Source organism: Ornithorhynchus anatinus, chromosome 2 (genome assembly GCF_004115215.2).
Source record: "Ornithorhynchus anatinus isolate Pmale09 chromosome 2, mOrnAna1.pri.v4, whole genome shotgun sequence".
NCBI lineage: Eukaryota > Metazoa > Chordata > Mammalia > Monotremata > Ornithorhynchidae > Ornithorhynchus > Ornithorhynchus anatinus.
The window spans coordinates 165,710,094-165,735,588 of record NC_041729.1 but is presented as its reverse complement, the minus strand read 5'-3'; the positions used below and the strand labels follow the sequence as shown (position 1 = coordinate 165,735,588).

At 60.5% G+C, this 25,495-nt stretch overlaps 1 protein-coding gene across 23 annotated transcripts in view; it reads right to left on the bottom strand.

Moving 5' to 3' along the window:
• Positions 1-25,495, bottom strand: part of C2CD5 (C2 calcium dependent domain containing 5) — a 134,402-nt gene that overhangs the window by 83,374 nt on the left and 25,533 nt on the right. For 11 of the 23 annotated variants that reach the window (XM_029052495.1, XM_039911245.1, XM_029052533.1 and 8 more), the window contains 2 exons: positions 20,663-20,748; positions 7,189-7,297 (listed from right to left, as the gene is read on the bottom strand). In XM_029052495.1, coding sequence (XP_028908328.1) covers positions 7,189-7,297; positions 20,663-20,748 — 195 coding nt within the window. Of the gene's footprint in view, positions 1-2,930; positions 2,997-7,188; positions 7,298-20,662; positions 20,749-22,386; positions 22,388-22,594; positions 22,795-25,495 lie in introns of all 23 variants that reach the window. The other 12 variants (XM_039911239.1, XM_029052483.1, XM_029052498.1 and 9 more) reach the window with 3 other exon arrangements.

Genomic DNA, 25,495 nt, shown 5'->3' with positions numbered 1-25,495 from the left:
TCGAGAGGTCTGTGCGTCATTCGCGCACACCCACGCTTCTACTCCAGATCCGAGGCTGCCATCTAATCTTCCGACGGGAAATTCTCCCCGGCTCTAGACCGCAAGCCCGGCGTGGGCAGGGCTTGTCTCTCTCCACTGTCGGATTGTACTCTCCGAGCGCTTCGCTCCGCGCACAGCAGGTGCTCCGTAAATACGCTTGAATGAATGAATGAACGGACGAATGAAATTCAGGTCGTTTCCTAATCGTTCTTCTAGCCCGGCCCTTTAAAGGGTGATAGCTAACGAGGCCCGCTCACGGGATGGCACCGGGAGAGTTTCCGGTCGTCTACCGGTCTCGGCTGCGGGAGGGAGAGCGAGGCCGAGGCCCGTCCGTGCCATTCCCGGCTCGGCCGGCGGCTAGCGAGCGCCGGGCCGGCGGCTACGAGTCGAAACGCCCCCGTGCCGGGCGGCGGCGGCCTGGGAGACGGTCCGGGGCCGGGACTCGGGATGACTACGCGGAAGACACACCGCTTCCGGTTTTTTCCCCAAGAACGCTCTCCGGATCCACTACCGGAGCGACGGCAGGTGGGGGCGGGGCGTTCCGGGAGCGACGCGGCCATGGAGCCGCTGGGGGTCGGGAACGACTCGGCGGCCCGGGACGAGACAAGACCCAGAGAGGCCGCTCGGCCGGTGTCCTCTGGGCAATCGGAACGCCGAATGAGTAATCCGCGTCGCCCACGGATCGTACGCGCGTCGCTTACTTCGGGCCCGAAAACACCTTCCGGGCTCAAACGATCGAACGGAAGGGAATCGATCCTCGGGGCTGTTTCGCGCTATCGGATTCCATCGTGATGCGCGGGTCAAAGAAACGGGGCGCGGATGGATCGCGCCTACCGACTCTGCCGTACCGTACTTCCCCGAGTGCTTACTGAAGCGCTCGGCACGTAGGGAATGCTCGACAGATACCATCAGCTTGAGGAATTACAGCGACACGGCGAGAATAATAAAAGAAATGATCGTGGTATTTGTTAAGTGTTTACCAGGTGCCAGGCGCTGGGGAGGGGATGAGAAGATCGGGTTGGACGCCCCCCCGCCCCCCCCCGTCCCACGTGGGGCTCACGGTCTTAATCCCCATTTTACGGATGAGGGAACTGAGGCGCAGAGGAAGGTGACGATAATAACAACGAATAATTAGGGTATTCGTTCAGCGCTCGGCGTGGGCCGGGCACCGGGCTACGCATCGGGGTAGATACGAGCTAATCGGGTTGGATACGGTCCGCGTCCCACGTGGCGCTCACGGTCTTAATCCCCATTTGACAGATGAAGTAGCTGAGGCCCAGAGAAGTGAAGTGACTTACCCAGGGTCACCCAGCGGACGAGGGGCGGAGCCGGGATCAGAAGCCGGGTCCTCGTGACTCCCGGGCTCACGCTCTTTCCACTGAGCCGCGCGGCTTCTCAAACCGATGGATTTCAGGGAACGCGTCTACCGACTCCGCTACACGGGACTCTCCCAAGCGCTTAGGACGGTGCTTGGGACACGGTAAGCGCTCGATAAATACCACCGATGGACTGATTTCGGGGAACGTGTCTACCAACTCTGTCACACTGTCCTCTCCCAGGCGCTTAGTACAGAGCTCGGCACACAGTAAGCGCTCAATATGTACGACGGACGGATTTCCGGAAACAAATTACACGCCCGTGAGCTCTTCCAGCTTACTTCGGGGGGAGACTAAAAATACGTTATTCTCAGCGGAACTGCGGTTAGGGGAGCGATGACCTGTCTTCATAGGAGTAATTAATCACCCCGACAGCGACGGCATAAATCAACCGACCGATCGATCACACGCTCGATTCGTACGTCGAGCTCCCCTTGAAGGGAACGGAAAGAATCTCAGGGGCATTTAATGCCAACTTTTACACTACCGATTTCCCAGCCTTTTAGAGAGAGATTATCAAAATCTTACTTTTAGAGAGATGATCAAAATCCCTCCAGGAATCGTTTTTCTCTTTTATGGTACTGGTTAAGCGCTTACCGTGTGCCGGGCACTGTGCTGAGCGCTGGGGTAGACACGCGCTGATCAGGTGGGATCCAGTCCCCGTCCCACGTGGGGCTCACGGTCTCGGTCCCCATTTTACGGGCGAGGTGACCGAGATCCAGAGAAGCGACGTGACTCGCCCAAGGTCACCCAGCGGGCGGGCGGCGGAGCCGGGACGAGAAGCCGGGTCCCCCGACTCCCGGCCGCGCCGCTCCCTTTGGGGCGGTGAGGTATATAAACCCGAATTTGAAATCCCCCCGCCATCTTCCCCATTTCCAAAATGAAAGCCCGTGGGGTACTTAACCTTAAACGGGTGTGGGTATCGAGTCCCAGACTTTGAAAATACTAGCGGGCGTTCGTAGGCGTCGTTCCGGAGGGACCCGGTGAAGAAGAAAACGTAGCTGACATTTTGAAAACACGGCCCCGTCCAAGAGAAAATCCGAACCTTCGGGAATCGGAAATCTCACCGAACGGTCAAACGAAATCGCGGCCGAGGAAATTAATTTCGGCCACCTCCGCAAGACGTTGCCTTGCGAGCCCACCGATAACTTCCAATTCGGCGAGCACGGAATTACGGGGGCGATTTTCCTCTCTATTAAGGAACGGGGTAATTAAGCCATCCGGATTGACGCTTAAAGCGCTAGAAAGGAAAGATCGGGGCAGAATCCCACCGAACGGTTTTCGGACGGGAGATGGAGGGGTCTGCCGGGTTGTACTATTGAGGAATAAATCGTTTCCTCGTTTGGCACTTTCGACCCTTCTCGGGAAAACCAGACGGCGGGGCGGGCGCGGTTTGAACGGATCTGCGTGGCGACCGACTCGTCGTCTCGACCACGTCCGAGAATCTTCACTGAGCTGCCATAATTTTTTTTTTTTTGGTCAGCGGATGGAAGTACCGAGTGACTAATCAAATACCTGAATTGAAACTATTCCAGTCTAGCAGTTTGTAAGATCTCGTGTTACCCATAATTCCGACAAAGGCTGAGTTCAAAACAGCAAATTAGTAGGTCAGTTTGAGGAGCAAAATAGTGGAAAACGACGACGACGACGACGACGACGACCGAGAGAGAACAAAAAAAAAAAAACAAAGACAACCGCCACAAACAAGAACACAGTAGACAACACCACTCCACAGGAACTGGAAAGACATAGACAGCAGAGTTAATAAGAAGTCGAAATAGAGAAGGGGGAAAAGTAAGGAGCATGCTTTAGCAATCTAGCAGAAGGCGAGATCTAGCCTCGTGTGCACGTTAGGCATATATGACGATTAAACTCGTATATTCCAACCATCCCCTCTTTCTCTTCGCGTACGATCTGACTTATTTTCACCTTGCGTCTCCCGAAAGCTTAAGGCTTTAGGAAAACTCGAATTCCCTCCCCGCCCCCCCTTCCCGACGAGTCCCGTAGCTCCCCACGCGGTCGGGATCATCGTTTTAATTTCCGGATTTCCCGAAAACCAACTCTAAAACGTACCACCGTCCTACGTTCACCGGTCAGGAGCCATGAAAACGGCCTTCCAAGCTCCTGTCCCGTCCTCTCCGGGCGCTCGGTACAGTGCTCGGCACGCGCCGAGCGCTCGGTAAATACGATCGATCGATCGATTGATTGGGGATCGCATTTGGGTGCCCTTCCGAACCAGCACGTGCATCCCCATCTACCATCAGTTTCTCTCCAGCTGCGACGATCTAAGAGGGCGGGCGTAAATTAATCGATCGCTGTGCTATTCGCTAAGCGCTTACTAGGTGCCGAGCACCGTTCTAAGCGCTGGAACATTCCGGTTCCTTCCCAGAGTTAAACTGGATTCGGAATCGGGGGGGGGGGGGGGGGGGGGGGGGGGGGGGGGGGCGCGGATGTTTAGGGGAGTTGTGGAAAGGACGGGGGCAGGCCGAAATTTTTTGTTTTTTAAGGTCTCCAGAGGGTCCTGAAATGGACGGAAAATTGAGGAGAGCGGCCTGGACTACATCTTTTTCAGATTCCCGTACATTCGATCCCCCCGCCACAAAAAGATCCAGAGCTTATTCGACAGCATCTGTTTCTCCCGCGTTGGATCGTTCACTCATTCGATCGTATCCACTGAGCGCTCACTGTGCGCAGGGCACCGGACTGAGCGTTTGGAATGCACAATGGAGCGACAGAGAGAGACGATCCCCACCCGGCAACGGGCTCCCGGTCTCGGATTCCTGACCCGAGCTCGGAGGAGAGCCTGGCTCGGGCTTTCCGAGCCGAGGGCCATCCGGCCTCCGAGGGGGACGGGATGCTTGGTGTCCGACTGGAAGCTCGTTGAGGGGAGGGGACGTGTCCGGCGGTCGCTCCGGCGGGCCCCCCCCCAGCGCTCGGGCCGGTGTCCCGCACACCGGAAGCGCTCGCTCGATACGACCGAACGAACGCATGCCGGCCCGGTTTTAGGAACGGGGAGGCGGACCCCAAGAGACGAGGCGGCTCGTCCCGGGAATCGGGGAGCGCCCGCTTCCGGGATCCTCCGGCTCCAGGGAAGAAACACGGATCGGGATGGGGCTGTGGGGATCCAGCCGTCCGGGGGTCGTTAAGAGCTCCGGGCTCCGTAAAACGAGATTTCACTCGTTTCTGGCCCCGCCGATCGGCGTCGCCCGGAGCCGGGAACTGGCCTTAGCCGGGATAACGGTAATAACGATTAGGAGAGCGGTCGGCCCACAGCGAGCACCGAACACGCACCATTATCGTCATCGTAACATCACAGGCCACGATGATAATATTACTGTTATTATTCTGGTACTCGTGCCGCGCCCGCCCCGCGGCAGGCGCTGTTCTAAGCGCTGGGGAAGACCCGGGTTAACCAGGTTGGGCGGGACGGGAGGGCTGAGAGTACACGGAAAGGGATGGCGGGAAAGAGAAAACTGATGCTTGGAAAAAAGATGCAGCTCCCGCCCTTCAAAGCTCGGCGCTCCCGGCCATCGCGTGCGTGCGGAGGGAAGGGTGGGGACGACCCGCTCTGACGAGGTCCACGGAGCAGGGGTGGTTCTTTCGGGGGGCCGACTGCTAATCCCGCCTCGCGCCCCCGGGGATTCCCTTCCCTTCGTCTGGTCCCCCCCCCCGAGGGCCGGGGCCGCCCCCCGGCCTCCCTGCCCCTTCGTGGGCAGTGCCCGTCGCCCACACGGGGCCGCGTCGGGGAGGAAAAGATGCTCCCGTGGACCCGCCGCGGCGGCGTTAGAGCGGATCGCGACCCCGCGGCCTCTCGGGAGAGTCGCCTCTTTCGGAGAAGCGGCGGGGCCCGGAGGGAAGAGCCCGGGGGCCCGGGGGCCTCGTCCCGGCCCCGCCGCTTGTCGGCTGCGTGACCCCGGGCGAGTCGCTTCCCTTCCCTGGGCCTCAGCTCCCTCGTCGGCAAAATGGGGATCGAGACGGGGACGGTGTCCGACCCGACGGGCCTGTATCTATCCCGGCGCTCTGTACAGTGCCTGGCACATAGTAAGCGCCGCACAGATACCATTAAAAATAATAATAATAATCACACTGCCCCATCCGAACTTTTCTTTCTCCACAGGTTTCTGACGACCGCCTTTGGCGTCGAGCAACATTGGTAACGGCACTTTAGACTGCCCGTCACTTTACTCCGTGGAAAGGCTCGGGGTCGAAATTAACCTTCACCCCGTTCGGTAGCCGAAATCCAAATCGGGCTCTGGAGCGCCTTGGTCCGAGGAAGGCCCGGGGTCGAAACTAACCTTCACCCCGTTCGGTAGCCGAAATCCCAATCGGGCTCTGGAGCGCCTTGGTCCGAGGAAGGCCCGGGGTCGAAACTAACCTTCACCCCGTTCGGTAGCCGAAATCCCAATCGGGCTCTGGAGCGCCATGGTCCGAGGAAGGCCCGGGGTCGAAATTAACCTTCACCCCGTTCGGTAGCCGAAATCCAAATCGGGCTCTCGAGCGCTCTGGTCTGAGAATTTCAAAGCCCGCTTCCTTGGGCTCGGGCCGACCTGCGCGGCCTCAGTGGGAGAACGGGAGGCGGTCGGGTAAAGGCGATCCAACCGCCCTGTATCGGGTGCTCTCGAAATGCTAAATGATGAGGCAAATAGGGCTTCCACTTTACTGAGACGGCATCCCAGAGAAGGCGAGGGACTTGCCCGATCCCGCCCCTCGAGTCAGAAATAGATCCCGGAATGCTATTCCGAACAGGCGGGTTTAAATTTGGCTTCTTTCAAATTGAGGCCCTCCCTCTGACCGCGTTAAACCCGAGTGCCCCGAAGACATTCCGCCTCGAAGCCGCCCTCTCCAATTTAAGACGAAGCCGGCGCTTGGGAGGGGCGAGGGGGAGGCTTCCTGGTTTTGAGACATTTGGAAAACGTGCAGTATTTGAAGCCGTGATCTCTCCGCATGCGACCCCTCTCTGTGGGGTTGACGGAGGCACCGGAGGAAAGCCAACGCTCTCCCGGGGGAATCTACCGAGAGTTCGACTCCCGGCCCGTGCTCCGAAAGACCGGAGTGGAAATCTCATCGATCGAGTACCTCGAGACAACGAGGGACTCCCGACGACGGGGTGCGACCGATCATCGTGCGCCCGGGCTTTCCGGCTCCAACGGGCCGAGCGCCGCACGAGGCGCTGACGGAAGCCACTTTCCGCTCACGGTGATCCCCCTCTCCACCCCCGCCACGGAGACGCCCCCCCGGCCCCCCCCGGGCCAAGGAACTCGTGAAATCAATCGATCGATCGATCAGTCGGTGGTATTTCCTGCGCCCTCAACGGCGGGCCGAGCGCCGTACCGAGCGCTCGGGAGCGTACGGTCCGGCAGGACGGAGACCCGGCCCCCGTCCACAGTGACCTTACGGTCTCCCGTGCGGGGCGGGGGGAGAGAGACGTGACCCGAAGGAAATAATCGCGACCCTCGAACCACCGGGCCGTCCCGACGCATCTCTCTCCCCGGGCAACGCCCCGGAGGGTACGACCGCGGGCCCGCGCGGGCGAGGACGCGTGTCCGTCCCCGGTCGCGTCGGACGCCCCCGGGGCGCTCGGTCCGGGGCCCGGCCCGCGGTGAGCGCCCGCCCGACGCCGCTGACGCGTCGATCGACGGGGGCTTATTCCTCCCCCCGGACCGCGGCCGGGCGGAGGGAGGCCACCCCCGAATCCGACGCGAGGAGCGCAAAGCGGAGAGGCCGGCCCGGACCCCGTCCCCGGAAGGGAAAGGCGGGCGGTCCCCGAACTTACCCGGATTGTGGATGCGATCCAGGAGCTTCACGGAGCGCGCGCTGACCACGCCGCCCACGTGGACCAGGAAGCCCGGGGGGAAGGCCGTCAGAGTCAAAAATGGAAATTCCTGCGAGGGGAGAGCGGGGAGGCGGGGCGGGGGAGAGGCGGCGGTCAGCGCTTGGGAAATCTGGGAGATAAATCACTTTATTCCGCTCCCACGGATCCAAAGCCAACGCACCGACCGGTTACCCCGTACCCGTCAGCTGCACGCCGTCCGCGTAAAAGAAACGGGGGGGGGGAAAGAAATAGGAGAAAAAGCTGGCGGTCGGCACGGTGAGCGGGACGTACGTTCTCTCGAACGGCGAGCGGAGGGGCTCACTTTCTATTTTAACACCGACTGTAAAATCGACCGATCGATCGATCGATCGCATCTATTGAGCGCTTCTAAAGCTCTAAACCACTAGACTCGGAATCGGGAAGGCCCTTGCGGCGAGTTAATCGGGTGCTGTCCCGTGAAAAAGACGACCCTCTGGACCGCGAGCTCCCGGCGGGAAGGGATCGTATCCTACTGCGCTAGGGTCCGGGCCGGAGAGTCGGGAGGAGCCGCTCGACTGCTGGGTGGCCTCGGGCAAGTCGCCTAATTTCTCCGTGCCTCGGTTACCCCGACCGACCCGATTTGCGCGGATCCAGCTCGGCACCTAGGACGGTTAACGTAGGCGTTTCGGGAAGCAGCGCGGCTCTGGTGGAAAGAGCCCGGGCTTGGGAGTCAGAGGTCACGGGTTCGAATCCCGCCTCTGCCCCTCGTCAGCCGGGCGACCGCGGGCGAGTCACTTCCCTTCTCTGGGCCTCGGTTACCTCGTCTGGAAAATGGGGGTGAAGACCGTGAGCCTCACGTGGGCCGACCCGATGAGCCCGGATCGCCCCCAGCGCTTAGAACGGTGCTCTGCACATAGTGAGCGCTTAACCAGGACCGACATCATTATTACTACAGTGCCTGGCACATCGAAGCAGCGTGGCTCAGTGGAAAGAGCCCAAGCTTAGGAGTCAAAGGTCACGGGTTCGAATCCCGCATCTGCCACTTGTCAGCTGTGGGGCTTTGGGCAAGGCACTTCATTCGTTCAATAGTATTTACTGAGCGCTCACCGGGTGCAGAGCACTGTACCGAGCGCTTGGAATGTACAATTCGGCACTTCTCCGGGCCTCGGTGACCTCATCTGTAAAATGGGGATGAAGACGGCGAGCCCCACGTGGGACAACCTGATGACCTCCAATCCCCCCCGGCGCTTAGAACTGTGCTTGGTACATAGTAGGCGCTTACCAAATGCCATTATTACGATTATCATCATCACCTGTTGTATTGTGCTCTCCCAAGCGCTTAGGCCGGTGCTCTCCACACAGAAAGCACTCAATAAATACCACTGGGGATAATAATAATAACGTTGGTACCTGCGAAGCGCTTACCACGTGCAGAGCACCGTTCTAAGCGCCGGGGGAGATACGGGGTCATCGGGTCGTCCCACGTGAGGCTCCCGGTCAATCCCCATTTTCCAGACGAGGGAACTGAGGCCCAGAGAAGCGAAGTGACTCGCCCACGGTCCCCCGGCTGACGAGTGGCGGAGCCGGGAGTCGAACCCACGACCTCGGACTCCGGAGCCCGGGCTCCTTACACCGAGCCGCGCTGCTCTTTCACCGAAGTGTATTCTTTCACGGAGTTCATTCTCCGGCATTTAGCAGGGGCCTTATGATAATAATAATAATAATAAGGATGCTGATTACAGCATCTGTCGAGCGCTCACTATGTGCCGGGCCCTGAACTAAGCACCGGGCTGGATACGAGCGAATGGGCTGCCTTTAGACTTGTTTTCTTCAAAATGGATTCACTCTCCCAGAGTTTAGTACAGTGCTCTGCACAGAGCAGTCTGTCGGTTCTCTGTGAGCGGCGACCCCTATCGTAACGGCAATCCTGATTTTGGAATCTGTTAAGCGCTTACTCTGTGCCGCGCACCGTACTGAGGGTCGGGGTGGATCCAAGCAAATCGGGTAGGATCCGGTCCCCGTCCCACCTGGGGCTCCCAGTCTCCATCCCCCATTTCCCAGATGAGGGAACTGAGGCCCGGAGAAGTGAAGCGACGTGCCCGAGGTCACACGGCGGACCAGCGCAGGGGCGGGGAGGGGGACGCGTGACCTTCTGACTCCCAGGCCCGGGCTCCACCCGCTACGCCGTAGCGGAGGGTTTCCGAAACCTCCGCAACCGAACGGACCCGAGACCAGAAGCTCCCCGTGGACAGGGAACACGTCCACTGACTATACGGAGGCAGCGCAGCTCAGCGGGAAGAGCCCGGGCTTGGGGGTCAGAGGTCGTGGGTTCCAATCCCGGCTCCGCCACTCGTCGGCTGAGCGACCGTGGGCGAGTCGCTTCGCCTCTCCGGGCCTCGGTGACCTCATCTGGAAAGTGGGGATGAAGACCGAGAGCCCCACGCGGGACAACCTAATCTGTAGCTAGTCCGGGTGCTTAGAACAGCGCGTGGCACGTAGTAAGCGCTTAACAAATACCATCATTACCACGTATCGTGGCTCTCCCAAGATCGCCGCTCGGTGCTCCGCTCACGGTCCCAGCTTGACCCGGACCGCTGACGGATTGGCCGGAGCCGTTTTACAAGTTCCGGTGACGGCAAGCCCCAACTTGCGGGCAGTGATAATGTAGGTATTTTTTTTGGTTAAGCGCTCACTACGTGCCCGGCGCCGTTCTAAGCGCCGGGGGAGATGCGGGGTCATCGGGTCGCCCCCCCCGTGAGGCTCCCGGTTAATCCCCATTTTCCAGACGAGGGAACTGAGGCCCAGAGAAGTGAAGCGACTGGCCCCCGGTCACCCGGCGGCCGAGTGGCGGAGCCGGAATTCGAACCCGTGACCCCCGCCTCCCAAGCCCGGGCTCTTTCCGCTGAGCCGCGCCGCTTCGCTGAGCCCGCCGGATTGCGCTGGAGGGACGAGGAGGACGCGGAGACGGTGTCGGCTGGCACTGGATTCGCGTCGCACGCGGAGGAGAACGAGCCTCACCGACTGGGCCGTCCTGTACTCTCTCAACCGCTTCGCACGGTGCATCCGCTCCCTCTAGGTTCACGCGATAGTATCTACCGAGCGCTCACTACGTGCAGGGCACCGGACCGAGCGCCTGGAATGGACAAATCGGCCACGGGAGTGCTCGATAAGCACGTGCACTGGTAGAGGGCTTCGGCTCAAGGACGGGGAAAGGTTCGCCCGACCCGTCTCGGGTCGCGGAGGGAAACAACCTCGTCACTTTACGGATGTAAATGGGTCCCCCTTTTCTTCCACGCCGCTCATCCTCCCGTCTTTAAACTCTCTAGATCCCCTCCAGGAAAGATGGGCTTGGTTTGGATTTGGCTTTGGCTTTTTGAACCCGGTAAGGGCGGCGTGACCGGGGCCCCCGCCCCACCGAGATCCGGTTTCGAGCCGATCGGGGACCGGCTGAAAATCGAGACGCTGCCAACCCGCCCCGGAAATGTGCGGAATCGCTCTGCGTCGTCTAGGCATCCGGGGCGGCGGGTGACCTTTGGGCAACCGAGGTCCCGGGTTCTAATCCCGGCGCCGCCGCTCATCTGCTGCGTGACCCGGGGCGAGTCGCCTCACTTCTCCGGGCCTCGGCTGCCTCGTCCGGAAAACGGGGGTTGAGACCGCGAGCCCCGCGCGGGCCGGGGACCGGGTCCAACCCGACCTGCCCTCGGGTTTGGGCACAGGGCGAGCGCTTAACGCGTACCCTAATTATTATCGATATTATTCGCCCCACCCACGGCAGCGTGGCTCAGCGGAAGGAGCCCGGGCTTTGGAGCCAGAGGTCACGGGTTCCAATCCCGACTCCGCCACTCGTCAGCCGGGTGACCGTGGGCGAGTCACTTCCCTTCTCTGGGCCTCGGTCGCCTCATCTGGAAAATGGGGATGAAGACCGTGAGCCCCACGTGGGATAAGCTGATTCCCCGGTGTCTACCCCAGCGCTCAGAACAGTGCTCCGCACGTAGTGAGCGCTTAACAAATACCGCCGTTATCATCATCATCATCATCATCATCGCGTGCGCGGGTGGAGACATTCTACATTATCAACTATCGATCTTCGTTAACGTCCGTCTCCCCTCGTTGGCCGAAAAACTCGTGGGGGGAGAGGAAAGCGTCGAGCGACCCCGTCGGACTCACCCAAGTGCTCAGTGGACTGCTCTGCCCTCGGTGAGCGCTCAATGAACGCCCCCGACCGAGCGATCGACTGAAGAGAGAACGCCAGAAGCAGCGAAGCCGAGTGGATAGCGCGCGGGGCCGGGAGGCAGAGGGAGCCGCGTTCTAACCCCAGTTCTGCCCCCGGGCCGCCGCGCGACCCGGGGCGAGTCGCTTCGCCTCTCTGGGCCTCGCTCTCCTCATCTGTAAGATGGGGGGGGGGGGGGGGGCCCTAACCTGGGAGCCCCGTGGGGGACCCAGACTCTGTCCAACCAACCCGATCAGCCTGTTTCTACCCCGACACCTAGTACGGCGTCTGACTTAACAAACGCCTACTTGTTTTGTTGTCTGTCTCCCCCTTTTAGACCGTGAGCCCGTGGCTGGCCGGGGACTGTCGCTATCTGTTGCCCAGTGGTACCCGCCCAAGCGTTCGGTACAGTCCCCTGCACCCAGTAAGCGCTCAGGAAATACAAAAATGAATGAACGGGCCCCGCTCCGGGTTCGACTCCCGGCTCTGCCGCTTGTCGGCCGTGTGACTGTGGGCACAGTCTCTGTGCCTCGGTCACCTCATCTGGAAAACGGGGACGAAGACCGTGAGCCTCACGCGGGACGGCCCGATGACCCCGGATCGCCCCCCAGCGCTCAGAACGGTGCTCTGCACGTAGGGAGCGCTTAACAAATACCGACATTATCATTATTATTAAAAGAAAATTGAAAAAACAATCCCATTACACCGGGTGGACTACGGGACTGGATGAACGTGACGTTCATTCCATCGTATTTACCGAGCGCCTACTGCGTGCGAAGCACTGTACTGAGTGCCGGGGAGAGGACGCGCTACGACGACAGACGCATTTTCCGTTTCTAAAGTTATTCCTTAACCTGCGAGAACTAATCAAAACCCACTGAACTCCGTATCCCAGGGAAGCGTCCCGCAAGGAAGCGGGAGAAAGGAATAAATGGCGCCACTCAGACCCAAGACGACACGCTCGTTCATTCGATCGTATTTACTGAGCGTCTACTGAGTGCGGAGCACTGCACTAAGGGCTCAACAAATAATCACGGTATCCGTCAGATGCTTGCTACGCGCCGCTCTGAGCAGCGGGGTAGGTACGGGGCCGTCGGGTCGTCCCACGGGGGGGGCTCTCGGTTCTAATCCCCATCTCACAGATGAGGTCACTGAGGCACGGAGAAGTGAAACGGCTCGCCCGGGGTCACGCAGCAGGCAAGCGGCGGAGCCGGGATTTGAACCCACGTCCTCTGACTCCGAAGCCCGGGCTCTTTCCACTGAGCCAGGCTGCTTCGGTTTGTTGAGCGCCTACCGGGCGCAGAGCACTGTACTGAGCGCTTGGAAAGTACAAATCGGCAATAAAGAGAGCCAAACCCCGCCCAGGGTGGGCTCACGGTCCAGAGGAACGGAGGGATCTGAGAAGCTCCCTCTAAGGCTATGCCGAAGAAGCCAACAACTCCGAGTTATTGCAACAATCCCAGTCGAGGGATCTGCCAAGCACTGGAAGGGTTGGGAAAAAAACTACCACACGGAGATACCTTAGATTCGAGTGACTTAGATTTTTTAAGAAATCATAAAACCGCTTATGAAACCGATAGAAGGATCCCATCGAAGCAGCGCGGCTCAGTGGCAGGAGCCCGGGCTTGGGAGCCGGCGGTCGTGGGTTCTAATCCCGGCTCCGCCGCTTGTTAGCTGGGTGACCTCGGGCGAGTCACCTCACTTCTCTGGGCCTCGGTTCCCTCGTCTGGAAAACGGGGATGAAGACCAGGAGCCTCGCGTGGGACGACCTGATGACCCTGCACCTGCCCCCCAGAGCTCGCAACAGTGCTTGGCACGCAGTAAGCGCCGAACAAATACCATCACCATCATTATCATTAGGGAAGCAGCGTGGCTCGGTGGACAGAGCCCGGCTTTGGGAGGTGGAGGTCGCGGGTTCTAATCCCGGCTCAGCCGCTTATCAGCTGAGTGACCTCGGGCAAGCCACTTCACTTCTCCGGGCCCCAGTTCCCTCACCTGTCAAATGGGGATGAAGACCGGGAGCCTCCCGTGGGACGACCCGATCACCTTGTACCTGCCCCAGCGCTCAGAACAGTGCTCGGCACGCAGTAAGCGCTTCACGCACGCCACCCCTGTTATTGTTATCTAAATAAGGAAAGAGTCCGGGCCGGGGGGGTCAGAAGGACCCGGGTTCTAATCCCGGCCCGGCCCTTCGTCTGCTGGGTGACCTCGGGCCAGTCACTTCACTTCTCTGGGCCTCAGTTCCCGCATCTGGAAAACGGGGATGAAGACCGTGAGCCCCATGTGGGACGGGGAACGGGTGCAATCCGACTTCCGCGTATCCGGGGGGGGGGGGGGGGGGGGGGGGGGGGGGGGGGGGGGGGAAATCCCGATTTTCGCAGCCCTTATCACAGTGCCCGGCCCATAGTAAGTGCTTAACAAACCCCATATTTATCACTCTTACCATTACTAGTAGGATCAGTCGGGTGCGGTAAGCGCTCAATGGACATCACTGCTGGACTGATCTGCTCTTCCTATCATTCCTCCTCCGCCGTCCCCGTCCGTGACGGAACGTTCACCCAAGCTTCTCTCTAACCACCCGGCCCCGGGGACGAGGTTTCTATCTATCGCCATCGTCCTCGTCCGTCCGTCTCCCCCGATCGGACCGTGAGCCCGTCGGAGGGCGGGGACCGTCTCTATCTGTTACCGATTTGCCCGTTCCGAGCCATCAGTACAGTGCTCCGCCCATAGTAAGCGCTCAATAAATACTACCGAATGAAGGGACGAGTGAATGAATGAATGAACGAAGCCTACGAGCCCCACGTGGGACAGGGACCGTGTCCGACCCGATGACCGTGGATCCACCCCAGCACGGAGTACAGGGAGCGTGCACTCGGTGACCGCTGATATCATTATTACTGTTATCATCATTAGGGCATCTGCCGCACGCAAGCTCGAAGATTTGGCTGCCCGTTCTCTTCTCCCGATCACTTCTGAATTATAACGTCGGTATTCGTTAAGCGCCGACTACGCGCAGAGCACCGTTCTGAGCGCTGGGGGAGACACGGGGTCGTCAGGCGGTCCCGCGTGAGGCTCACGGTCTTCATCCCCATTTGACAGCGGAGGTCGCCGAGGCCCAGAGAGGTGACGGCCGCGGGGTCGGAGGACCTGGGTTCTAACCCCGGCTCCCCGGGTGAGTCACTCCGCTTCCCTGCGCCTCCGTCAGCTCATCCGTCGAACGCGATTCGACGCCTGCTCTCCCTCCTACTTAGACTGTGAGCCCCGGGGGGCGGGGGGCAGGATTATCTCACACCTACCCGGTGCTCGGCATACAGCGAGTGCTTGCCGAGTGATACCCCATCACACCCCCGACTGGATGATGCATCAGCCTCCTCTCCGATCTCCCATCCTCCCGTCTCTCCCCGTTTCAGTCTGTCCTTCACTCCGCCGCCCGGCTCACCTTCCCGCAGAAACGCTGTGGGCCTGTCACTCCCGACCTCAAAACCCCGCGGCGGTCGCCCGTCGACCTCCGTGCGAAACAAAAACTTCTCACTCTTGGCTTTGAGGCCGTCCGTCTCCTCGCCCCTTCCCACCTCTCCTCCCTTCTCTCTTTCCACCGCCCTCCCCGCCCGCTCCGCTCCTCCGCCGCCCGCCTCCTCGCCGCCCCCCGTCCTCGCCCGGCCCGCCGTCGACCCCCGGCCCGCGTCTTCCCGCCGACCTGGACTCCCCTCCCTCCTCGCCTCCGCCAAACTCCCTCTCTTCCCCCCTTCCGAGCCCTCCCGAGAGCTCACCTCCTCCGGGAGGCCTTCCCGCACTCGGCCCCCCTTTCCCTCCGCTCCTCCTCCTCCTCCCCGCCCCCCCATCCCCCCGACTCCCTCCCTCTGCCCTACCTCCTTCTCCCGCCCCACAGCACTCGTGTCTGTTTGTACATATTCATTACTCTATTTGATTGATGACGTGTATATACCCATAGTTCTATTTATCTATTTTGATGCTATCGATGCCTGCAGCCTGGCTCGGTGGAAAAGCGCCCGGACCTGGGAGTCAGAGGTCATGAGTTCGACTCCCGGCTCTGCCGCTTGACAGCTGTGGGACTGTGGGCGAGTCGCTTCGCTTCTCTGTGCCTCCGTTACCACATCTGTAAAACGGGGATTAACCGGGAGCCCCACGTGGGACAACCTGATTCCCCTGTATCTCCCCCGGGGCTTACAACAGCGCTCTGCACGTAGTAAGCGCTTAACAAATACCAGCGTGATTATTATCATTATTATTATTATGACTTGCTTGGTTTCGCTGTCCGGCTCCCCCTTCTAGACCGTGAGCCCGTTGTTGGGTAGGGATGGTCTCTCTCTGTTGCCAAATTGTACTTTCCGAGTGCTTAGTACGGTGCTGTGCACACAGTGAGCTCTCGATGAATACGACCGAATGAATGAATGATAACAACGGTGGCAGCTGTTGAGCGCTTACGATGTGGTCAAGCACCGATCCGAGCACTGGGGTAGACGCGGAGGAACCGGGGTGTCCCCCGTGGGGGCTCCCAGTCTTCAGCCCCATTTTCCAGATGAGGTCACTGAGGCCCGGAGAAGCGAAGTGATTCGCCCAAAGTCACGCGGCCGACGGGCGGCGGAGCCGGGATTAGAACCCGCGACCTCTGACTCCCGGGCCCGGGCTCCTTCCGCTAAGCCGCGCCGCTTCTAATCCCAGCTCCGCTAACTCGGGTCCCGCACCGACCGTCGTTATCATCATCGGGGCCATTATGACACTGGCTGGACAAAATTGATTCCGACTGTCACCCCAAGAGCATCACTCTGCTTCATCCCCCAAAGTGGGTGGGGATACCTGCTCTTCGTTTTCATTCTTTCGTCCCGAACGGCGGAAGCAGTGTGGCCGGATGGGTGGCGCCCGGGCCCAAGGAGCCGGAAAGACCTGCGTCCTAATCCCGCCTCGGCCACCTGCCTGAATGTGGGACCCTGGGCCAGTCGCTTCACTGCTCTGGACCTCAGTTCCCTCATCCGGAAAATGGGGATTAAGCCCGGGAGCCCCACGTGGGACAGGGACCGCGTCCAAGCCCACGAACCTGTATCCACCCCAGCGCTTAGAGCAGGGTCGGGCAGGCAGCGAGCGCCTGACAAGTGCTATCGTTATTAATTATCCGGGTTTCAACTGGTGAATGGAAGTGGGCGAGGTGCAAACGGCAGGGACCGTCTCTACCTGTTGCCGACTTGTTCATCCCGAGCGCTTAGCACATAGTAAGCGCTCAATAAATACGAATGAATGAATGAATGAATGAATGAATGAGAAGATTCCGAAGTGTTTGGAAACCTACCGGACGCCAAACCTGCCCTCCTGAGGCCCCGTAGCGAGAAGGCCAAATTGCCAGATTTATTAAAAAAAATTTTTTTAGACGGTATTTATTAAGCGTTCGCTCTGTGCCGGGCACTGTACTAAGCCCCGGGGCAGATCAAGGCTCATCCGGTTGGACGCTGTCCCTGTCCCGCACAGGGCTCACGGTGAAGCCCCATTTTCCCGATGAGGTAGCGGGAGGTCGGGGGTTCGAATCCCGGCTCTGCCACTTCTCAGCTGTGTGACTCTGGGCAAGTCACTTCACGTCTCTGGGCCCCGGTGACCTCATCTGTCAGATGGGGGTGAAGACCGGGAGCCTCACGAGGGACGACCTGAGCACCTTGCATCTACTTCAGCGCTTAGAACGGTGCTCTGCACATAGTAAGCGCTTCACAAATACTAACATTACTAGTGGAAAGAGCCCGGGCTCGGGAGCCAGAGGTCATGGGTTCGAATCCCGGCTCTGCCACTCGTCAGCCGGGTGACCGTGGGCGGGTCACTTCACTTCTCTGGGCCTCGGTGACCTCCTCTGGAAAACGGGGATTAACCGGGAGCCTCGCGCGGGACGACCCGACGACCCCGTAGCCCCCCCAGCGCTTCGAACGGTGCTCGGCACACAGGAAGCGCTTAACGAATACCGACATTATTATTAAGGCCCAGAGAAGCGCCGTGACTCGCCCGAGGGCACCCAGCAGACACCGCCCACGGCAGCTCACGCGTCTGAGACGTCGTGGGTGTCCCGCGGGACCGAGAAGCGGCGTGGCCTCGTGGAAAGAGCCCCGGCCTCAAAGCCGGAGGCCCTGGGTTCTAATCCCGGCCGGCTCCGCCGCACGGCCTAGTGGCTGGGGCCCGGGCCCTGGAAGTCAGAGGGTGGTGGGTTCCAATCCCGCCCCCGTCACGGGTCTGCTGCGTGACCTTGGGCTAGTCACCTTACTCCTCTGGGCCTCAGTTCCCTCGTCTGGAAAACGGGGATGGAGACTGCGGGCCCCACGTGGGACAGCAGATCCAACCCGATTCGCTTGAATCCACCCCGGCGCTTAATACAGCGTCCGGCACACGGAGAGCGCTGAACGAATACCCCCACCATCATTATCGCCAAGCGACTCGGGGCAAGACGCTTCCGTTTTCTGCGCCTCGGTTTCCTCATCCGGAAAACGGGGATCCGCTCCCTGCTCTCCCTCCTACTCAGTCTGTGAGCTCCATGTGGGACAGAGACCGTGTCTGACCTCACCGTCTTGTTTCTATACTAGTGCTCGGTACGGTGCTTTGGCACACAGTGAGCACTTGACCCACGCTACCGCTGTCGCGATTATTTCGCGTACCAGATCCGAAACGCCTCCTTCGAGACATCGGCATGCTCCAACTCCCATCGGGAAGGAAAGATCGGCACTCCCCGGCGCTGGTTTTCTTTCGATTTCCCTCTGCCTAAAACCTCTTAGCCCAGAAACGTGAAGGGGATAAATGAAATTTTAAGAAGCAGCAGACGGCAGGGCGCAAAAGAGGTGGTGACGTTTCTTTCGATAGGTTCTCGAAAGCTCTCAGAGGAAAACAGCGCGCCACTGCAAGCTACTTACTCGTACCTCTCAACGAATACGAAATCACGCGGATTAGTACGGTTAAAAAAGGACAGAGCCCGTCGGGCGCCGTTAAATTAAATCCGAACTACACGTGTTTCAAAAGGAGAGGTTAGAAAGGAAAAAAAAAAAAAAAAAACAAAAAACGAGAGTCCGGCAACGGTCGAAAGAAATGAATGGACGAATGAAGCTCCGGAGATCGGTCGGCGAGCAGGACGGAAGCCGCAGAAGCTCCCGATCCGGGGAAAGGGAAGAGAAGGCCTTAGAGCGCCAGTTCGAGACACGTACCCGCCGTCTACCGAATCTACGGGGCGACCCTCCCTGAGCCACGGAGTGACGCAGAGAGACAAAAACACGGAAAGAGAAAGTTACCCCCCCCCCCCCCGCCGCCCCCCAACCCGTCCGCTCGGCTCGACGTCCCACCCGGAACCGCTACTTACGCTGGACGTACCGGGAGGGTCACCGGACGTCGGAAAGGGGTCGCGTCCGGAGGTGGAGCCGGGGGAATTCCCCGGGATTTCCCAGGCTAGCGACGGTTACGGAACCGGAGAGTCCGCAACTCGGAAAGGACGCGGGAGGGGGCCGTCTCCGAGGGCCCACGGACCCGCTCCTTCCGAGGGAGACATTCGCCGCCATCGGTCCCCCGTGAACGTTCGCCACGGCGCCTCGTCGCCGATTCCCGTCCCATTCCCCGGTCCGACCTCCACCCCAATTCCACCGATTCGGACATTCCCATCAGGGTGGAGGACGGAGGAATCCATCAGCGTTTCCGACCGAATAGTCCTCGGGAGAAGAGCCGCGCCCTCCCCGCCTCCCGGACCGCGACCGCCGTGTGAACGCTTAGGACGGGGACCGGGGCCGATCCGATTAATGTCCCGCACCGACTCCCCCCCCCCCCCCCCCGGCTTAACGCGGGGCGCGGCCCCCGGGAACTACTTGATAGACGCTTGAGGAGCCGTGCGGTCTGACGGGTAGAGGCCGGGACTGGGACCCAGAAGGACACGGGTTCTAATCCCGGCTCTGCCCCTTCTCTGTGGTGTGGCCGGCGGATAGATCTCGGGCCCGGGAGTCAGAAGGTCGTGGGTTCTACCCCCGGCTCCGCCCCTTGTCTGCTGGGTGACCCTGGACAAGTCGCTTCACTTCTCTGGGCCTCGGTTCCCTCATCCGGAAAATGGGGATCGGGACGGTGAACCCCAGGAGGGACAGGGACCGGGTCCCGCCCGATTTACTCGGATCCGCCCCCGCGCAGCGTGGCCTAATGGCTACAGCCCGGTCCCGGGGGCCGGAAGGACCCAGGTTCTAATCCCGGCCCCGCCACCCGTCTCCCGCGTGACCCTGGGCAAGTCACTTCACTTCTCTGGGCCTCAGTTCCCTCACCTGCAAAATGGGGACTGAGACGGTGAGCCCCACGTGGGACAGGGACCGTGTCCAATCCCGTTCGCGGGTACCCGCCCCGGGAGTTTAATACAACGTCGTATCTACCGCGGCGCCTGGAACGGCGCTCGGCGCATAGTAATCACTCAACCAGCCCCATGACGACGACGACGACGACGGCGTGACGACGTCGGTACTCGTTAAGCGCTCGCTATGTGCCGAGCACCGTTCTAAGCGCCGGGGTAGACGCGGGGGAATCGGGTCGCCCCACGTGGGGCTCACGGTCTTCATCCCCATTTTACAGATGAGGGAACTGAGGCGCCGAGAAGCGAAGTGACTCGCCCAGTCCCACAGCTGACAGGTGGCCGGGCCGGGCTTCGAACCCACGACCTCCGACTCCAAAGCCCGGGCTCTTTCCACCGAGCCACGCTGCCGCTCCATCGTTTGGTATCTGTAAAGTGCTTACTATGTGCCAAGCAAATGATGGCATTTGTTAAGCGCTTACTATGTGCCAGGCACTGTCGATAATAATAACGATAACTTTGGTATCTGTTTAGCGCCTACTATGCGCCAAGCGCCGTCCTAAGCGCCGTGGGGCAGACGCAAGGCCATCGGGTCGTCCCACGCGGGGCTCCCGGTCTTCATCCCCATTTTCCAGATGAGGCCACCGGGGCCCGGCGAAGCGAAGCGGCCCGCCCGCGGCCACGCAGCGGACAAGCGGCGGAGGCGGGATGGGAAGCGCGACCTCCGACGCGAGCCGCGACGGCCGCCGGGCCGGCCCGATCCGGCCCGCGGCTATCTCGTCGGCTTCCGCCGGGCGTCCGGCTCCCATCCCGCCGGCGGGGACCGGCCGACGCCACCGACGGGCCGGCCGACCTCCTCCTCCCGGCCCGGGCCGGGGCGGCCGTCGAAAAGGCGCCCGGGGCGGTGAGCTCGGCAGCGGGAGCCCGACGGCCGATTCCTTCCGGTTCCTTACCCTCTGCTCCAGCGCCGACTGCGTCTGCTGCCTTAAGAGAGCCTTCAAGGGGCCGCCCTCCTTTCCGGCGCTGCCGCTGCCCATCCCTAGGGGAGAGAGACGGCAGTGGGTAACGGGGCCGGAGGGGCAGCCCCGGCCACGCCGACCGACGCGTTTCGCCGCCGCCGCCGCCGCCGCCCCGGGGTTCCGACCGACGCGCGTCCGAATTATCCGTCTGTGGGGCGGGGCGGCCGGCTCCGTAGAGGGGGTTTCCGCGTCGTCCCCGACGGGCCGAGAGGTCGCCGACCGCCCGGTCTTAGGGGAACCCCGGCCGACCGACGTCCTGCCGGGCGCGCGGGAGGCGCTCGACGGGTCCCGCGGGGACCATCGCTATCGTCGCCCAGAGGACGACCGTGGCCGACGACTCCTCTCGCCGGACGACGGTCGAGGAACTCAGAGCCGTCGGCCCTTCTCTTTAGCGCCGGCTCTCTCTGCCTCTATAGGGAAGCGGCGCGGCTCAGTGGAAAGAGCCCGGCCTCGGGAGTCGGAGGTGGTGGGTTCTAATCCCCCCTCCGCTGGTCCGCTCGGGGACTCGGGGGCGAGTCGCTCCGCATCTCCGGGCCTCGGTGACCTCATCTGGAAAACGGGGACGAAGGCCGGGGGCCCCCCGCGGGGCGATCCGATCGCCTCGTATCCGTCCCAGCGCTCAGAACAGTGCTCGGCACAGGGTAGGCGCTTAAATGCCAACCTTATCACGATTGTCATTTTTCTTCAGGGAGGAAACTCGGGGCTGTTTCTCCGTATTCCCCAACACTCCCGACGGCCCGCGGCGTCTCATGCTTCTCGGTGCACCGGGCCTCCCCGGTTTCACGTTCCCGCCCCCGGGGAACCCCGAGAACCACGACACGGAAACAGGACAAACCGCCCACGTCGGCAGAGAGTAAATGCTTTTCGGTGAGATCTTAACTCTTTTTTAAAATCTAACGTTCTCTTCTCCTCCCTGGACTTCTCCTTCTCTCGACTATCGACAGACGGAATTTTATTATGGAAAGCGGGGGTGGGGGAGGAGGGGGGGGAGGGGGGGGGGGGGGGCCTTCTCGTACTGAAGGTAAAAATCCGTCCCAGCCCGTTCATTCCTAAATGGCCACTGCCGGGGGAACGGGTCATTCACGCGGCCTTTTAGGATTTTCTTTTTAGCCGTTCTCGGATAAGGAAACACGGATTGGCATCCGAATAAGTCCCCGGGTGCTCGTTCCGATATTTTTAACGGTCTTCTCCGATCTCACGTGGCATCGCCACAGGATCCTCGGAGGGGCTATAGGATACTGAACGAAGACGCGAGGCGAAGGTCTTAACGGGAAGCACGGGGAAGACGAAACGGAACGTATCCTGAAGGTGAAATGGAGCACGACGACGACTGAGACGGCGGGATGAGATGGCAACATAAGGCGACGGGATGGAAAAACACAGCGCGGGCGGGAAGGGGAGCCGAAAGGGGACTGGGAACCGGCCCGAACGGCCCAGCTGATTTCGGATGCCCGCGACGGGATAAGTCCGACGGCACGAACGGGGTTGGCGATGTTTTAAAACCGATCGTCCGGGTGCCTCTCTGGTTCTGTCGGGAGCGACGACTTTATACCCAGATCTATTTCAAGGTCATCGATTGTTTTTTTTTTTTAAAGAAGCCTAAATAAAACAATAAGGTAGAAAGACCTTCCGAAGGCCGCCGTGCTCTCGCGAACTACCCTCGGGTTCCCGTCGACCTAAACCCCGGTGGGCTCTGACTCTCCGAGGAAAGGGAAGACACGAGGGGTCCCCTCGGCCTGTCGGAATCCCCGTTCGTCCCTCGCGTCTGGGGTCATTTTCCAAAACGCGCTCACTTTTAAGATTTAAAAAAAAAAAAAAATCCCCAAATCGACAGATGAAAGAAACCGCATCAGAGGTTGCTCCTACGGAAGCAGCGAGGAACGGCTCTTCGCTGAAAGAAACGCCTTCCCTCAGAACGGCGGGGCTCGAACGGTCAGACCGGCGGGGGGGAGGCCTGGGTCCGGGGAGACGGAGGCGGGATTTTTTAAGACGAGGGGGACCTCCAGAGATGGGGTGGGGGGAGCTGGGGTACGGGGAAATCCCACGCCTCTGCGGGGGAGGGGCCGCGGAGTAAAGCGGCAGAGAGAAGACGCAGATTCGGAGGGTGACCGGGGAGAAACGAAACCGAAACAGAGGAGGAGGAGGGAGAAGAGCCACGACGGAGTAAAAACAGAACAGTGACAATGGAATTCGCAAAGGCAGAGGGACATCTTGGGTGGAACAGACTAATAGATACACACACGGATATGTGCATATATATATATATATGTGTGTGTGTGTGTGTGTGTGTGTGTGTGGGGCCGTGTCTACACATACACGGGCGTGTAGACGTCTCTATACATATACGTGTGTGTGTGTGTGTGTGTGTATATAACGGCGGTATGGGAAGAGTCACCGTCGGCAGCCACGCGAAGACCACACACCACGACCACAACGGACACGAGAGGCAGAGTCTCCCACTTCACCTAGGCGGGCTTCATTTAAGGAGCGAGACGGACGGGAACCGTTCCGTCGCCTGAGGGCTCCGCCGTCAGGCCAGTGCGTCTCTCCTAAATCCCCCCCCCCCTTCAAGGATTTTGGACGTCGGGGTGTCGGAAGACGTGCGCGATTCACTAAGAGACCACCTCGGTGGTATTTAGCGAGCCCTGGCCGGACGCTCGGAAAAGTCCCGGGCGGGGACCGTCTCTCTCTGTTGCCCAGCCGTCCGTTCCAAGCGCTCGGTACAGTGCTCTGCCCGTAGTAAGCGCTCAGTGACCACTACCGGACGAACGACAGCCTCACCTGCGGGGAAACGGGCGGCAGCGAGATACGGTGGCATTTCCGTCTTCCTCTTTGACAGGGGAAGAGTTAAACGCGCCTCATCGGGGACGCCGGGTCCCTCGAGTCACGTAAGGATAACGGAAATTATAACAATGATAACAACAGTACTCGTTAAGCGTCGTCTCCCCGAGCCTCTCCCTGCTCCGTAAACCGCTCGGGGGGGCGTCACGAGGAGAGATCGACGCGCAGGTCCGGGTGTCGGACCTGGGTTCTAATTCCGCCTCCACCGCGCTCCTGCTCCGTGACCTGGGGCGAGTCACTTCGCTTCTCCGGGCCTCGGTTCCCTCATCTGGAAAACGGGGATGAAGACTGCGAGCCCCACGTGGACTGACTGACTGAACTGTAACGATAACGTCGGCATCTGTTAAGCGCCGGCTACGTGCAGAGCACCGTTCCGCGCTCTGGGGGAGATCCGGGGTCACCGGGTCGTCCCACGTGAGGCTCCCGGTCTTCATCCCCATTTGACAGATGAGGGGACTGAGGCCCAGGGAAGTGAAGGGACTCGCCCACGGTCACCCGGCTGCCGAGCCGGGATCCGAACCCGCGACCTCTGACTCTCGAGCCCGGCCTCCTTCCACCGAGCCACGCCGCTGCTCGCTACAGTGCTCCGCGCACAGTAAGGGCCGACGAAATACGACTGACTGGGACTCTCTCAAGCGCTTACTACAGTGCCCCGCGCTGGTAAGCGCTCAATAAATACCATCCACGGACCGACTGCTCCGGGAGCGGTCTCGGTGTGAAAGCGGACTTCGGTCCCTCAAGGGTATTTGAGGGGCAGCGTGGCTCAGCGGAAAGAGCACGGGCTTCGGGGTCAGAGGGCACGGGTTCGAATCCCGGCCCCGCCGCCCGTCAGCCGGGTGACCGTGGGCGAGTCACTTCACTTCTCTGGGCCTCGGTTCCCTCAGCTGGAAGATGGGGATGAAGACCGGGAGCCCCACGGGGGACCCTGCACCTCCCCCAGCGCTTAGAACGGTGCCCTGCACCTAGGGAGCGCTTAACAGATACCGACATCATTATTATTATTTACAGGCCTCTGCTCAAAAAATATGACTGACTGCCTACTGTGCCCCGCACGCAGTTAGTGCTCGAGAAGCAGCGTGGCTCAGTGGCAAGAGCCCGGGCTTGGGAGTCAGAGGTCGTGGGTTCTAATCCCGGCTCCGCCGACGGTCCTCCGGGTGACCCTGGGCAAGTCACTTCTCTGGGCCTCGGGGACCTCATCTGGAAAATGGGGATGAAGACCGTGAGCCCCGCGGGGGCCGACCCGATCACCTTGTATCGTGTCGGCCCCGCGGGATGACCTGTATCTACCCCGGCGCTCAGAACAGTGCGGGCCACACAGTAAGCGCGCTGACAGATACCACGGTTATTATTATTAGTGACGACCGCTTAACGAGCACCGCCATTATTATTATCACTAATAAATACCCCCCGATCGACTGGAAACGCCGAAAGCTCGCCGGAGGCCGCGAAGGCGCTCGCCAACTCCGGTCTGTTGTCCCCTCCCAGGGGTTTAGCACAGAGTAGGCGTTCAGAAAATGCCACTGACGGATGGATGCTATCGACTTATAAGGTGAGAAAAACAAAAACAATTGGGGCAGAAGCCCAACCGTTCGAACGCTAAGAGGCGAATGGCCAGAACAGAAATAAAATCTAAACACTGACTGGTTCACGCTAACCGCGTAATCTGGGGTAACGCGGCTCTTTCCGCTCCCCCGGAGAGACTGACTTTTTACACCTCTTCCCGCCTCGGATCACATTCGGAATCAGAGGAAGAGAGACTCGAAGGTGTTTTCCCCGCCTGGGGGATCCGGCTTTTAAACTCACGCCGGACGCCGAGGGCTAAGCTCGCTCCGCGCGCCGGGCCGCGCTCCCCCGAGCGTCCAGCCCGGTGCCCCGCCCGCAGCGAGGGCTCGGTAAACGCCACCGACGGGCCGATTAAGGGGGGAG